Raw genomic sequence first — 15,311 nt, forward strand, 5'->3', positions numbered from 1 at the left:
CACAACCCCTTCATTAGAAATATCGAACAAAACATTGATGTAAAAATACAAACCCTAGGCCCTAAGACAGCAACCCTTCTGCTGGAAACCCAGTACAAACCCTAACCCTAACACCTCATAATTAACCCACCTAATCAGATAAATCACCAAGTGTTTTTCCTTACATTGGATTAGTTTTTTTCGGGGCTTGTAGAGAAAGCTTCCACGATCCAACCACCATAGAGAGCGAGCAAGAGAGACTGAGTTAGAGAGTGAGAAACACAGAGAGAGAGAGCTGCGATACATTTTTTTTTTTTTTTGTTGGGTCTGTGAGAGAGATGGAAGAGACTAGAGAGAGCCAAGTCTGCAAGAGGCTCCAGGTTCGAGCGAGAGAAAAGAGGGATTGAGGGAGGCAGATGGTGAACAGTCCTATGCAAGAGAGAGAACGTCGTGTTATATATCTTTGGAAAAAACGACCTCCTTTTTTGTGTGTAATTCGGGTATCTGTTAATAACTGTGTGTTTTTTAAATAGTTTGAGTATTTCCGTTTCCAATTCGCAAACTAAACGGTTCGAGCAATTTCGGGTCGGTAAAGCATAATTAATATTCGGCCGGCTTTTTTGTTCAGTCCTATCTAAGAGTAATAAGGGAAAGATTTCACCTCTATCTCTGTCTGGCTTGGCCACCGGGGTTAGCACAACCCTACCACGGGAGTGAAACATGGTCTCTGCTCTGTGAGATGCTTTGTTTTGATGTGATGATGATGCTCAGGTTATGTTATGCCAAAGTACTCTGGGTTTTACTTGTCTTAAAACCATCGCTCTGGTACTTTTGAAAACATGTTTTGTTCTGCATGATAACTCTGAAAAATATTTTGTTCTACATACTCTACTTTGTAAATACTCATGTTTGGAGGCTAGCATATGTCCTCTGCTTACTGAGTTGTTGATAACTCACCCCTTATCTCCACAACATTTTTCAGATATTTTAGATGCTTCTACGGAGGTTCAAGAATAGGAAGCATGGGTAAGCCCTTGTGAGCATAGTATTTTAAATACAAAGAGGGTACTTGTTCTTGGAGAATTTTTATTGAATATTTTCATTTTGCTCCGTTGACTTAGTACTTTGGGATGTTGGCATGTATTTTGAGACTTCGTCGTATTCTTAATTCTTTATTTTGGAGTAAATGGTTTAAAGCAATGAGGTCTATGAGTAATTGAGGAATTTGAGTTTATATTTGTACAGTGAGATATGAATTTAAGTGTTAAGAGGTAACTCTCTGACCCATCCGGGTCCAGGGAGTTACACCAAGACTCCAAAAAAATCTGTAGAAGTGGACTGGCGCTAAGAGTTAAAATATATTTATTTATAGAGAGAGAATGTCGTACGAGTTTCAAGTTATTTGACGTATGCTGAAATTACTTGTTTTTCAGAGAAGAGTCGTGCTATGGAGGCTGAGAATGGCAAGGAACGTAAACCGATTCTCATGGCTGCTGTTACTACCCAATCATTCACCAATAACTCTGGAGAGCAACCCCAAGTAGCCCTCGACTGTAATACACCAGAGAGCAACGACAATTCATTGATCACAACGAATAATATTGGAGCTGCTCATGATCTAGGGTTTCCTGCTGATCTCGATGATGAGTCAAACAATTTCAACAGCAACAGCAAGATTAAGGATCAAGGATTTTTTTCCAAGCCTCCCGGGTACAGATTCCTTCCAACAGATGAAGAGCTCATCATCTTTTACTTGGAGAAGAAAGTATGGAACCAGCCCCTGCCAATTAACAAGATCGTGGAGGTTAACCTATATGCATATAATCCAGATTTTCTTGCAGGTAGGTAGTACTGATCTTGTTCAAACATCCTGTTTCTTTCTTGGTATTCTTTAATGGTTTTAGCTGTTTGGAACTTGATCTTTTCCAATGAAATTGGTTTGAACATAACTTTGCATGATATAAAGTTTCTTGTTTGCGAATTATTTATAATCTGAATGTGAGAATCATGGTAGATATTGTGCAGATACCTTAATTTTCTTGATGTGCTTCTTTTTCTTGGAACTAATATTCCTTATGTCAACCATCTTCTTCTTTCCATGTCGAATGCACTTAGCAAAACTGGAAGGGAATAAATATATGAAATTAAACAAATATTCATGTTTAGCTTCAATTTTGTTTAATTCATCACGTTGGATGGAGTTTCATTTCGTTTGACTGAATTAAATCATGTGCAATTAAACAAGTAGAACTAATTATCTTTCTTGTGAGTGCATATTCATGTGGTGCATACAGTCATGACATTCGATACTTTGAGCTTAAATTAAGACTATTTCATATTAAAGATAAGAAGTTACTATGAAAGTAACACTTGAATTTCTTCCATTAACAGCAAAATACAAGGATTATCAAGAAGATCAGTTGTACATTTTCACCCCAAGAGATCGAAAGTATCAAAATGGAAGACGGCCAAATCGAGCTGCTGGTGATGGATATTGGAAAGCCACCGGAGCTGACAGAAAAATCAAATCCAATGGAACAATAGTTGGGTATCGGAAGGCATTGGTTTTTTATATAGGAAAGGCTCCAAAGGGTAAAAAGACCGACTGGATTATGCACGAATTTAGAGTCAAGGATTCACCCTGTAGCGAAAGAGGCTCAAATGGCATGAGGGTATGTAGGTTTTCATCCTTTTACTAATTAATATATATGTTCATTTTAAGACTCTTCATTCTATTCTCAAAAACTGACCATGATCAGCACTAAATCTTGTACTATGCAGTTGGATGACTGGGTCTTATGCAGGATTTATAAAAAAGCTGTTAAATCAATCAAAATTCAAATTGAAGATAATGCTCCTGTGATGGTTGGTTCAACTTCACTGCTAGATGATCATGATGGGAGGGATGATGAGATGAATTTTGGAAATCTCGAAGCTGCCGCTATTGCTGATGTTGAAGTACCAATAATAGGTGCCTGGGATAATATGCTGACCACCACGGCCAGTACCTTCCAAAACGGGTTCCAGCAGCCAGAATTTGATGCTCAATGCAGTAATGCTCATGCTCTCGATACTGGGGCTACTTTCAATGGCTACTTCAATTATGCAAGTCCTCATGATCTTCCTGCCACGATGGTTCCACCAATTGGGTGGTCCAACTGGGTGTATAATTCCACAGATCAGAGAGTCTTTGGGTCTAACTATCCAAATGAACCGAGTGAATTCCAAGAGGATCTGTTGATGAGTTTGCCATCTCAATTGGATCCTAGTAGTTATAGCTTTTACCAAGAGTCGTATGTACATCTTCCCGGTAGTGTTCCAAATAATAATCCTGTTGATAGAGATGGCAGTGAAGAGTCTGACGACTAATCTTTAATTTGTTGAGAGAACTTAAGTATTAGTTTATATAAGATGATGATCTAGCTAGTTTTGGCAGCTTAATTTATGTACTGGCTTGACATTTTCTACCGGATTTATGGAGATGGTTTTTATTAATTCCTAATAAAACTTCGATCAATATTATCATTAACCCTATGTGGCAAAGATGAATGATCTTCAATATCGATCCAAGTACTATATAGAGCTTTCAGGGTTGACAATAATTGATATATATGTTAATTTTAAGTGATTTTGTTATTTTCATGTTTCATCAATATTCATATGTATGTGTTTCTAAAACCGGTGTATAGGTAGCACACCTACTACTACTAAAGTGCCTATATGACATAATTTAATTTATGAAATAAATTTTAAAATTTAAATCTTACAAATCAAATTTTACCATTTAAGAAAAACCTATAATCCTTGGATGTGATCATAATTTATAAGATTCAGATTTTTAAAATTTCAACCGCAAATTAAATATTCTTGCTAAATTATATTGAGTTTTTCTTTATATATCTAATTTCATCTGCCTCGTTCTTTCCCTATATTTACTAGAAAATTTTGAACACACACACACACATTTATTTGTTGATCATAGCAGCTCGTAATTGCTAGCTTGTTTCATTTATATAATATTTATATAATTTGAATGTTAAGAAATGAATTAATTAAACTATTTTGAAGTTTATACGAAACTTAGAATATAAAAAATTATTGTGTCAAAAACACAAAAAAGAAAAAAATAGAAAAAAATTATATATTTCACATACTGTATAATATATATATAAATGGTAAAATATTAGCCTAATATATTTTACAGTTACACGCCTAGTATGTAGAACAAATTAGGATTCAATAAAAAGGAGTCTAATCCGATGTTTCGTCCTTGATGGCTATAAATTTGTATATTACCAAAAATTATTTATTAGATATCTTATAATTATGCAGCATTTCTTGCAGCAGCTTGGAAAAAGAATGGTGCAGGAATAAATGCAAAGAAAAAGTTCATGAACCATACGAAGTCTTCTTTGAAAAACAGGAAGATACATTGTTGGTTTGAAAATGCAATCTATAGTACTTATAATTTTATGCACAATCATGCATATATATACGTACTAATCTGATAGTTATTTATTAGATATCTTATAATTATGTAGCATTTCTTGCAGCTTGGACAAAACATGAAGGATTGTGAACATACGGGAATAAATGCAAAGAAAATGTTCATGAAGCATGCGAAGCCTTCTTCGAAAAACAGGAGGATATATTAATGTTGGTTTGAAAATGCAATCTATAGTAATTATAATTTTACGCACAATGTATATATATACGTACAAATTAATGTGACAATTATTGAAATGGTGAAGATTTTAAAATTACTTGAAATTCAAATAGGAAAAAAGTAAAAATTAGGGACAGATTTCAGTATATATAATATTATCGCGTAAATATATGTGTACGTACATGATGTAAATTGTAATACTACTCAAAAGTATGCATGCCTAATGGTATTGTTGGTCTTTCAAAGTACTATGCCTAATATAAGAATTACTGAGTCAGCCAGAATTGTGGCATGTCCATGCATGTTGATTTGCTTTTTGTATTCAATCACTTTTCTTGTGCGCATAGCAAAAGCATAAATGATTTCTAACTCATCTTTGGAGGAAGAGTCATATAGAAGGTGATCAAGTTCAAGAATATGTTCTACATGAGAAGATAATAGATATAGGGCCTAGCTATTTCTGAAATTAATCAAATGTAGAGTGAAAATGCTTCGATTTGCATTGACAAATACAATCATTCTAGAGTATAAGTGTTGAAAAACGTGAGAGTTAGGATCCATTGAAAAAGTGATCATTTAAAAAATTCAACTGTTGTTGAATATAATAGCAGTTATAAAAGGATTCTTGAGATACACAGAATGCTAACAAAAATTGTTTTCTAGTTTAATGTAAGTAACCGTTCGCCAATTATTTCAGGTTCAAAGTGGTTTTCTAAGTGCATATGATTCAGTCAGGACAAGGATAATTTCTCTCGTTAAATCTACAGTTGGTCATATGTAAGTTGTTCTTTTGTTCAACTTTATCAATTCCAAGCGAAACTAATATATATCTTAATGTCACATGAGAGAAACAAGTAGAGGGTTAAATCGCAAGGAACTTGATAGTTGATAGTTAATCAGCTTCATGCTGATGTTCGAAGTTTATTTTTAGTGTTTCATATTGCTTCTAGTAGCTACTAAACTAAAGAAAGCTATGATTTCTTAGAATAATTAGAAGAATATTATGTTTCAAACCATGTGTATGTACAGATTTTCCAAACTTTGTTTTAGTGGTTTGAACATATATGTAGCTCCTAGCTCATATCTTTAGGGTTTGGCTTGATATGTAGCATTAGAAGATATTGATATTTAAGTTGAATGATCAGGCTATGTTGAATAACTGACACACAGTTGTCATGCATTCTGGCTATATTAGCATGTCCTATTGTGATTTTTGTTTTGGTGACAGAGATGATCTTTCTGAGCCACTGCTCAAATGGCATGTGTATGTGACTGGACATAGTTTAGGTGGAGCATTGTTTGCCATTGTTGTGGAACTTTTTCGGAACTTTTTTGGACTTTTTGTGGTGAGCAAAATACGACAAAAAGTTATTTGAGGGTGGGGATGACAACAGTGGCTACGACGTGGTGACAAAAAATCGTTGTAAATGGTTCTTTTTGGGGAGTTTTCCTACAATTTCCCATAACAACAAAAAATTTATTGAGGAAGAAATTTCTTATCAGTAAATATCCCGTTCGAATGTTTTATTGATCAATGGAACGGTAAATGTCTTTTGTCAATATTTTGGGATGAAATTTAAATTTCATCCTTAAAAGTCATTTCTTGGACAATTTTATTTCATCCTTATCAAGCATTATTTCATAAACCAATTAATGCATTTTGAGCTCAATCAGTACAATATTTTCTTTTGTGACTGGTCTGGTCTTCACTACTGTTGATACTCTCTATAGACAAACATCCAAGAGACAACAATAAGGACTCAATCTCACTGTTCATAGAAAGAGATGACTCAACTTCTACAAAAAAAAGGTCCAAAAGGCAAACACCTTTTTTTATTTTTATTTTTACTATACAATAAGGAAAGTACTAAGATAGACGCAAAAAAGAACGGATTACATTTTGTACCAACTCCAATAAACTTTAAAATCTGTGACAACGCATGAAAGCAACACGCTTTGTCTCTTTTCTGCCACAAAAATCATATCTGAAAGATTTTATGGTGGCGATTCCGATGATCCGGCACATGTGGCGTGGAAAGAGACAAAGCGAGATAGTTTCACCTTTTTCCACTGGATTTGTGCTGATATGCCCTCTCTAGGTAGTCAAGAGTCAGAGCTGCTATTAACGTCGAATCAAACCCATATCCCCTTGCATCAAGATTGGGTTTAATGAAGTATCTAAATTAAAACAACAAGTATGATGAAAGCGAACGTAATCATAAATCTATGCAACCAATTTTACAAACTAGTATAATTATATTTGAAAATAATGAATGAAACAGAAAATTTAGAATGATTGAACCCATAACAAATCAAATGTTTAGAATTAAGTTATATATTGAGGTCATTACAGGACATGCATTGCTCCACATGTTATAAGACCTATTAGACATGTAAATCATAATAATAATAATAATAATAATAATAATAATAATAATAATAATGTTCTTATAATAGAAAATAATTTCAAATAAAATAATTGTTAATTGTTTCAGAAAACTAAATGGATATAATTGTAATTGGAATGATAAAACATAAAAATAGAGTATTAATTTGAAATTTTAAAAAGTATAATGTTTTTTAAATGAAAGTAATATTAATTTTAAAGATGTGTTCAATATGATTCATTATTATGAGAAATAATATGAAAGGATATCCTGAAGTATTAAAATATTATTCTTTAATTATAAAAATATTATTTTCTTATTGGAACAGATATATAATATTATTGTTCTTTTCAAATTTTTAATTGCCATCCCGATCTTAGAAAATAAAAGCTTATTCTTGTCAAAATAAATTTTTAAAGGATAAAAAATGTTTATAGTTCTTTTAATAATAATTTTAAAAATGTATTATATTGAATAATGTTAGATACAATCATGGAGTGTGCAAACGATGAGCAATCTTTTAAAAAAATGAATACTTTATTAAAAGAATGGTGGATGTAGCACGGGAGAAGTCACCGATAAGGCCGAATGACATTTTGTTTCATACATTTCTTTTATACTGTTAAACATTTAAAAAAATACAACATCATTACAAAATACTTCCCTAATAATTGAGTAAAAAATAAATAAATAAAATTTCGGGACCCTTTATCGGGACATGTAGAATTCTTTTTAAAAAATTAATTTTTTCATATGGGTCTTATTTTTTCGAATACTATTTTATGGTCCCAAAATTGGTTTTTAACTATTATCAAATTTTTCTAATAGACTTGTCATTAGGGGTGTAAAGTGGTCGGTCCGGACCAGAGAAACCGACCGAACCGGACCAGACCGACCAAATGCATGGTCGGTTTCGGTCCAAACACTACATAAATTTCGATCTTCGGTCCGGATCCAGGGTCGAGATTTCTCGGACCGGACCGGACCGACGGAATAAAAAAAAATTATATATATTATTTATATAATAATTGTACAATTAACAATATAAAATTTTAAATATGTTATTAATACTTGTTAATATTCTATAAATTAACAATATTTTATATATATTTTCATCTAACCTATCACTATTAACAATATAAAATTTTAAATATGTTATTAACACTTGTTAATAGTATATGAATTAACTAATATATAATATCAATTAGTTATTTATATAGTAATTATATAAATTAATAATGTAATTTTCATTTAATTTATTATCATTGACCATATAAAATATTTTTTTGTTGAGTTTGTTACATAATCCACATTAATAAGTCACTTAATTTAATTTAGTATTTTAAATAATTTTTTTTATTAATTGATTTAAAAAAAAATAGGCCGGACCGAATAGATGGACCGGACCGATAACTATAGGGTGTTTGGTCTGGTCTGGACCGACCAGTTTATACCCCTACTTGTCATTGTAACTAAATTTTTAAAATGGACTCTACTCGATCATCGTATGGCCCAATGCCGCACCCAGCTCAATTTGGTACAAAGCGCACCGTTTAAAACGATCATGAGATTTCTTCGATAGTTTTCTCTTCATCCCGAAAATCCCTCAATTTTTTATCTCCGACTCCCCCTTCGCGCGACACTACCTACCCATGCACCTCAAGCCCCTTTTCTTTCTCTAGGGTTTTCATATAACCCATATAAATATACACATATATCTCATGCCTTTGGAAACTGCCTATTTACCGTCGTTGTTGCAACCAGCCACAAGAATCACCCAGCCTCCCCTACTTCGACGCCAACCTCCATTTCCACGCTCCCTAGTTCTCTCCTGCACGGCGAAATCCGCAAGCCCACTGCCCAGCTTGATAAGGACAAGGTCAAAACAGATTCAAACAACAAGTCGAACTCCAGGATAAGTTCAAAGCAGATTCAAAAGACATCAACTCCAAGTCCAACTCCATCCCAAAGTATTTGGATACCACCGTCTCAAGCCCAAGTTTCCAGGAGATAACATTTATCATATTGAGAATATCAAATCTTGTAACTGACTCTATCTTGTAAACAGTTTATTATTTATATACAATCTCTCGTCAGCCATTAAAGGCAGAGAGCATAACCCAGCAAATCACCTTTTGTTTTACAGCCAACGTGTAACCGCAGCAGCAAGCACCTTCATAGAACCCCCATGCAGCCGCTGCTACCTCCTTCAACCACCATCACCGAGACCCATATCGGCCTCCATCTTCGATCACGTGAAAACTAACGCGACCACCACAGCACCCGTGGCCAACCACCTTTGTGCATGACCCGCGCCACTGTAAATCTCACCGGTAGCAACAAGCCCAGCTGTTGCACGCCGCTTCATCGCAGAAGCCCAACTCGAGTCGGCCACCGCTACTCTGCCCTGCACTTCCGGGCCCAGCCGCCGATACGCTTTGGACGTGTAGGGCTCTGTTTTTGCACGCCAAAACAGGGGAAGCATCCCCACCGTGAGCCACGTCGTTAGCCCCCTCCACTTCGACGCCACAGCCATCAGAGGACGCCGGAGGACGAGCCTCCACCTTTGGACGCTGCCCTAGTCGACGCCCAGCCCCAGCCCGTCGCACGCCTCGCTGCCTCACGGTGAGTTTCCGTTCTCTCTCACGCCGAGCTCTCTCTCGGTCCCTCGCTCTTTCTACGTGAGGTCTCTCTCACTCTCTCTCTCTCCCATGCCCAGCTCGCCAGCGTATCGACCCCAACCGCCGTGCCCAGCCGCTTTCCGCCGCTCGAAACTTCTGTCGGTAAGTCCTCCGTTACTCTCCAACCGCAACGACGCTGCCTTGTTTCTGGTTAGGTGTTTAGTTGTTCAGTTTTCCTACAATTTCCCATAACAACAAAAAATTTATTAAGGAAGAAATTTCTTATCAGTAAATATCCCGTTCGAACGTTTTATTGATCAATGGAACGGTAAATGTCTTTTGTCAATATTTTGGGATGAAATTTAAATTTCATCCTTAAAAGTCATTTCTTGGACAATTTTATTTCATCCTTATCAAGCATTATTTCATAAACCAATTAATGCATTTTGAGCTCAATCAGTACAATATTTTCTTTTGTGACTGGTCTGGTCTTCACTACTCCTGATACTCTCTATAGACAAACATCCAAGAGACAACAATAAGGACTCAATCTCACTTTTCATAGAAAGAGATGACTCAACTTCTACAAAAAAATGGTCCAAAAGGCAAACTCCTTTTTTTATTTTTATTTTTACTATACAATAAGGAAAGTACTAAGATAGACGCAAAAAAGAACGGATTACATTTTGTACCAACTCCGATAAACTTTAAAATCTGTGACAACGCATGAAGGCAACACGCTTTGTCTCTTTTCTCCCACAAAAATCATATCTGAAAGATTTTATGGTGGCGATTCTGGTGATCCGGCACATGTGGCGTGGAAAGAGACAAAGCTAGATAGTTTTACCTTTTTCCACTGGATTTGTGCTGATATGCCTTCTCTAGGTAGTCCAGAGTCAGAGCTGCTATTAACGTCGAATCAAACCCAGATCCCCTTGCATCAAGATTGGGGTTTAACAAAGTATCTAAATTAAAACAACAAGTGTAACGCCCCAAACCCAGGTGGCTTGGAGAATTACTACCTGTCACTCATAAACATGTCTCCCAACACATCCAAAGGATAATCTCCAAAAACTTCATAAATGAAATCAATCTCATATCTTCTCAATAATCTCATTACAAACTCCACATAATCTTTAATACAATAATAATAAATCAAAGGGGTCCATAACCTCCCGATAGTCATAACAAACCAACTAAATATTTCATATATCTTACTAAACTCAAGACATAAATAAAACTCAAAGACATTAAAACTAAGAACACCAGAAGTCCTCCTTCTACCAACATCTCCTCAGCTTAAACACAAACAGCATTCTAATCCAGGTCCTCATTTGGACTCACCACATCATCTGAAAAATATTATAATGATAGAGGGTGAGTTATCAACAACTCAGTAAGCAGAAATCATATGCTAGCGTGCAAACATGAGTATTTATAAAGTAGAGTATGCAGAATAAAATATTTTTCAGAGTTATCATGCAGAACAGAACATATTTTCAAAATAACAGAGCGATGGTTTTTAAGACAAGTAAAACCCATAGTATTTTGGCATAACATAAACTGAGTATCATCATCAGATCAAAACAGAGCATCAAACAGAGCAGAGACCATGTTTCACCCCCGTGGTAGGGTTGTGCTAACCCCGGTGGCCAAACCAGGCAGAGACAGAAGTGAATCTTTCCTTTATTCTTCTCGGAGCCCCGAGTGTGCATACAGGAAAGACCACAATAAAACCACTTTGTTTCCAAAGTGGGTGCACTCAGAGACAGAGAAGTTGGTACCAACCCAAACAGAGCAGAGCAAAGCAGAGATAGAGTCAGATACGAAAACCAGTACACCATGCCATAGGTTTTCAAATGTTATATCAAAATAATACAGAGTACCAAAACAGAATCAGACAGTTTACCCACACTGAACACGAAAGTCAGAACATCTTTCTAAATAAATGCACAACTTTTCATATTCTCAATATCGCTCATTTTTCAGATTTCAGAAACCACATAACAGAATTTAGCTCATGTCTACACAATGCATGCCAGAACATATTTTTCCTTTTTCACACATATTTCATAAATAATGCAGATGAGTGACCGAGGTTGATCTTTATTTTCACAAGTTCCCAACACAACACAAAATATGCAAGTTTTCATAAAATCAACCTCAGTCTTATTAACTTGTATAAAACTTAGCATAGGAACCCCACTTACCTGACTCCTGCAGCGTATTTTCTAAGCTTTGAAAAAGACCTCTATCAGTCTCGTCACCTATTCATAAAAATCAAAGAAATACGAACAGAGTATTAAACGACAATTGGCATAACTTCATCTAATAATTAAAAAAAAAACCCACATTTTACTCACTAAGACAACCACTTAAAAAAACATTGGACAGCCCGAAAATCCAACACAATAATCAAGTACTAGTCTTTGGTATTATCCTAAACATTCCCCAAGATCAACGTCAACCTTATAAATGAAATATTAATCTACTTCAATGGTCAAAAATACCAACCCACCAATATAAAAACAGCACCTACTCAAAAGAGTATCCAAATGCTTTACCGTACCTCCAACCCAAATATTTCAAAACTCAGAACAACTAACATAACCCTGAACAAATACAGAACTCATCCTACACCCCACGTCAACCCAACAATATACCACAGCACCTCAACAAAAATTCCGAAATTATACTCCTTCATCAACAACCAAACCATCATATTTACTAAGCCCTCGACTCTGATTATAAACAGAAGAAATCCTTCCCATGCTCAAACAATTAAAAGTCATAAACTACACCATGAAAGAGAGTGGTTCACGGCTTCCTTACCCGTTCAACAGAGTTCAAGCCAAACCACAGCAAAGAGATTAAACACTGAGCGGACAGAAGTGAAACCAACTGGACCGTAAGAGAATGAGTGCCAATAAGGGATTTCAGAGTGGGGAAGAACACAACGGCACCGCCTGGAACAATTTGAAGTCAGAAATGCAAAAAACCAGAGAAATAAACTAAGAGGAAGGCGTCAACTTGAGAGCAAAGAGGGAGATTTACCTGAAGATGAAACACTGCGCAAGAGGGACGTGAGAGAGAAACTGTGTGTACTGCTGCAATGGAGAGTCTCAACAGCTGAGAAATGATTTTGAGGAAGAACTGAAAATGATGAGATTAAGGGCAAGAGTTTTTGGCAATAGCAACTGAAATCGACGAGGAGAAAAACTGATAACAATAATACTAATAATAATAATAATAATAATAATAATAATAATGTTCTTATAAAAGAAAATAATTTCAAATAAAATAATTGTTAATTGTTTCAGAAAACTTAATGGATATAATTGTAATTGGAATGATAAAACATAAAAATAGAGTATTAATTTGAAATTTTAAAAAGTATAATGTTTTTTAAATGAAAGTAATATTAATTTAAAAGATGTGTTCAATATGATTCATTATTATGAGAAATAATATGAAAGGATATCCTGAAGTATTAAAATATTATTCTTTAATTATAAAAATATTATTTTCTTATTGGAACAGATATATAATATTATTGTTCTTTTCAAATTTTTAATTGCCATCCCGATCTTAGAAAATAAAAGCTTATTCTTGTCATAATAAATTTTTAAAGGATAAAAAATGTTTATAGTTCTTTTAATAATAATTTTAAAAATGTATTATATTGAATAATGTTAGATACAATCATGGAGTGTGCAAACGATGAGCAATCCTTTAAAAAAATGAATACTTTATTAAAAGAATGGTGGATGTAGCACGGGAGAAGTCACCGATAAGGCCGAATGACATTTTGTTTCATACATTTCTTTTATACTGTTAAACATTTAAAAAAATACAACATCATTACAAAATACTTCACTAATAATTGAGTAAAAAATAAATAAATAAAATTTCGGGACCCTTTATCGGGACATGTAGAATTCTTTTTAAATAATTAATTTTTTCATATGGGTCTCATTTTTTCGAATACTATTTTATGGTCCCAAAATTGGTTTTTAACAATTATCAAATTTTTCTAATAGACTTGTCATTAGGGGTGTAAAGTGGTCGGTCCGGACCGGAGAAACCGACCGGACCGGACCGGACCAGACCGACCAAATGCATTGTCGGTTTCGGTCCAAACACTACATAAATTTCGGTCTTCGGTCCGGTTCCAGGGTGGAGATTTCTCGGACCAGACCGGACCGGACCGGACCGACCGAATAAAAAAAAATTATATATATTATTTATATAATAATTGTACAATTAACAATATAAAATTTTAAATATGTTATTAATACTTGTTAATATTCTATAAATTAACAATATTATGTATATATTTTCATCTAACCTATCACTATTAACAGTATAAGATTTTAAATATGTTATTAACACTTGTTAATATTATAGGAATTAACTAATATATAATATCAATTAGTTAATTATATAGTAATTATAAAAATTAATAATGTAATTTTCATTTAATTTATTATCATTGACCATATAAAATATTTTTTTGTTGAGTTTGTTACATAATCCACATTAATAAGTCACTTAATTTAATTTAGTATTTTAAATAATTTTTTTTTATTAATTGATTTTAAAAAAAATAGGCCGGACCGAATAGATCGACCGGACCGGACCGGACCGGACGGATAACTATAGGGTGTTCGGTCTGGTCTGGACCGACCAGTTTACACCCCTACTTGTCATTGTAACTAAATTTTTAAAATGGACTCTACTCGATCATCGTATGACCCAATGCCGCACCCAGCTCAATTTGGTACAAAGCGCACCGTTTAAAACGATCATGAGATTTCTTCGGTAGTTTTCTCTTCATCCCGAAAATCCCTCATTTTTTATCTCCGACTCCCCCTTCGCGCGACACTACCTACCCATGCACCTCGAGCCCCTTTTCTTTCTCTAGGGTTTTCATATAACCCATATAAATATACACATATATCTCATGCCTTTGGAAACTGCCTATTTACCGTCGTTGTTGCAACCAGCCACAAGAATCACCCAGCCTCCCCTGCTTCGACGCCAACCTCCATTTCCACGCTCCCTAGTTCTCTCCTGCACGGCGAAATCCGCCAGCCCACTGCCCAGCCTGATAAGGATAAGGTCAAAACAGATTCAAACAACAAGTCGAACTCCAGGATAAGTTCAAAGCAGATTCAAAAGACATCAACTCCAAGTCCAACTCCATCCCAAAGTATTCGGATACCACCGTCTCAAGCCCAAGTTTCCAGGAGATAACATTTATCATATTGAGAATATCAAATCTTGTAACTGACTCTATCTTGTAAACAGTTTATTATTTATATACAATCTCTCGTCAGCCATTAAAGGCAGAGAGCATAACCCAGCAAATCACCTTTTGTTTGTTTTACAGCCAACGTGTAACCGCAGCAGCAAGCACCTTCATAGAACCCCCATGCAGCCGCTGCTACCTCCTTCAACCACCATCACCGAGACCCATATCGGCCTCCATCTTCGATCACGTGAAAACTAACGCGACCACCACAGCACCCGTGGCCAACCACCTTTGTGCATGACCCGCGCCACTGTAAATCTCCACCGGTAGCAACAAGCCCAGCTGTTGCACCCCGCTTCATCGCAGAAGCCCAACTCGAGTCGGCCACCGCTACTCTGCCCTGC

The 15,311-nt window shown here is 35.2% G+C and overlaps 1 protein-coding gene across 1 annotated transcript; it reads left to right on the plus strand.

Annotated features, from left to right (window-relative positions):
- Positions 1-1,366: 1,366 nt before the first annotated feature.
- On the plus strand, positions 1,367-3,397 carry LOC121266427 (NAC domain-containing protein 1-like). Its single transcript, XM_041170243.1, has 3 exons — positions 1,367-1,820; positions 2,371-2,651; positions 2,761-3,397. The coding sequence occupies exons 1-3, from the start codon at positions 1,427-1,429 to the stop codon at positions 3,346-3,348; spliced, it is 1,263 nt and encodes a 420-aa protein (XP_041026177.1). The 5' UTR covers positions 1,367-1,426; the 3' UTR covers positions 3,349-3,397.
- Positions 3,398-15,311: the final 11,914 nt, after the last annotated feature.

This window comes from Juglans microcarpa x Juglans regia, chromosome 5D (genome assembly GCF_004785595.1).
Source record: "Juglans microcarpa x Juglans regia isolate MS1-56 chromosome 5D, Jm3101_v1.0, whole genome shotgun sequence".
Classification (NCBI taxonomy): domain Eukaryota; kingdom Viridiplantae; phylum Streptophyta; class Magnoliopsida; order Fagales; family Juglandaceae; genus Juglans; species Juglans microcarpa x Juglans regia.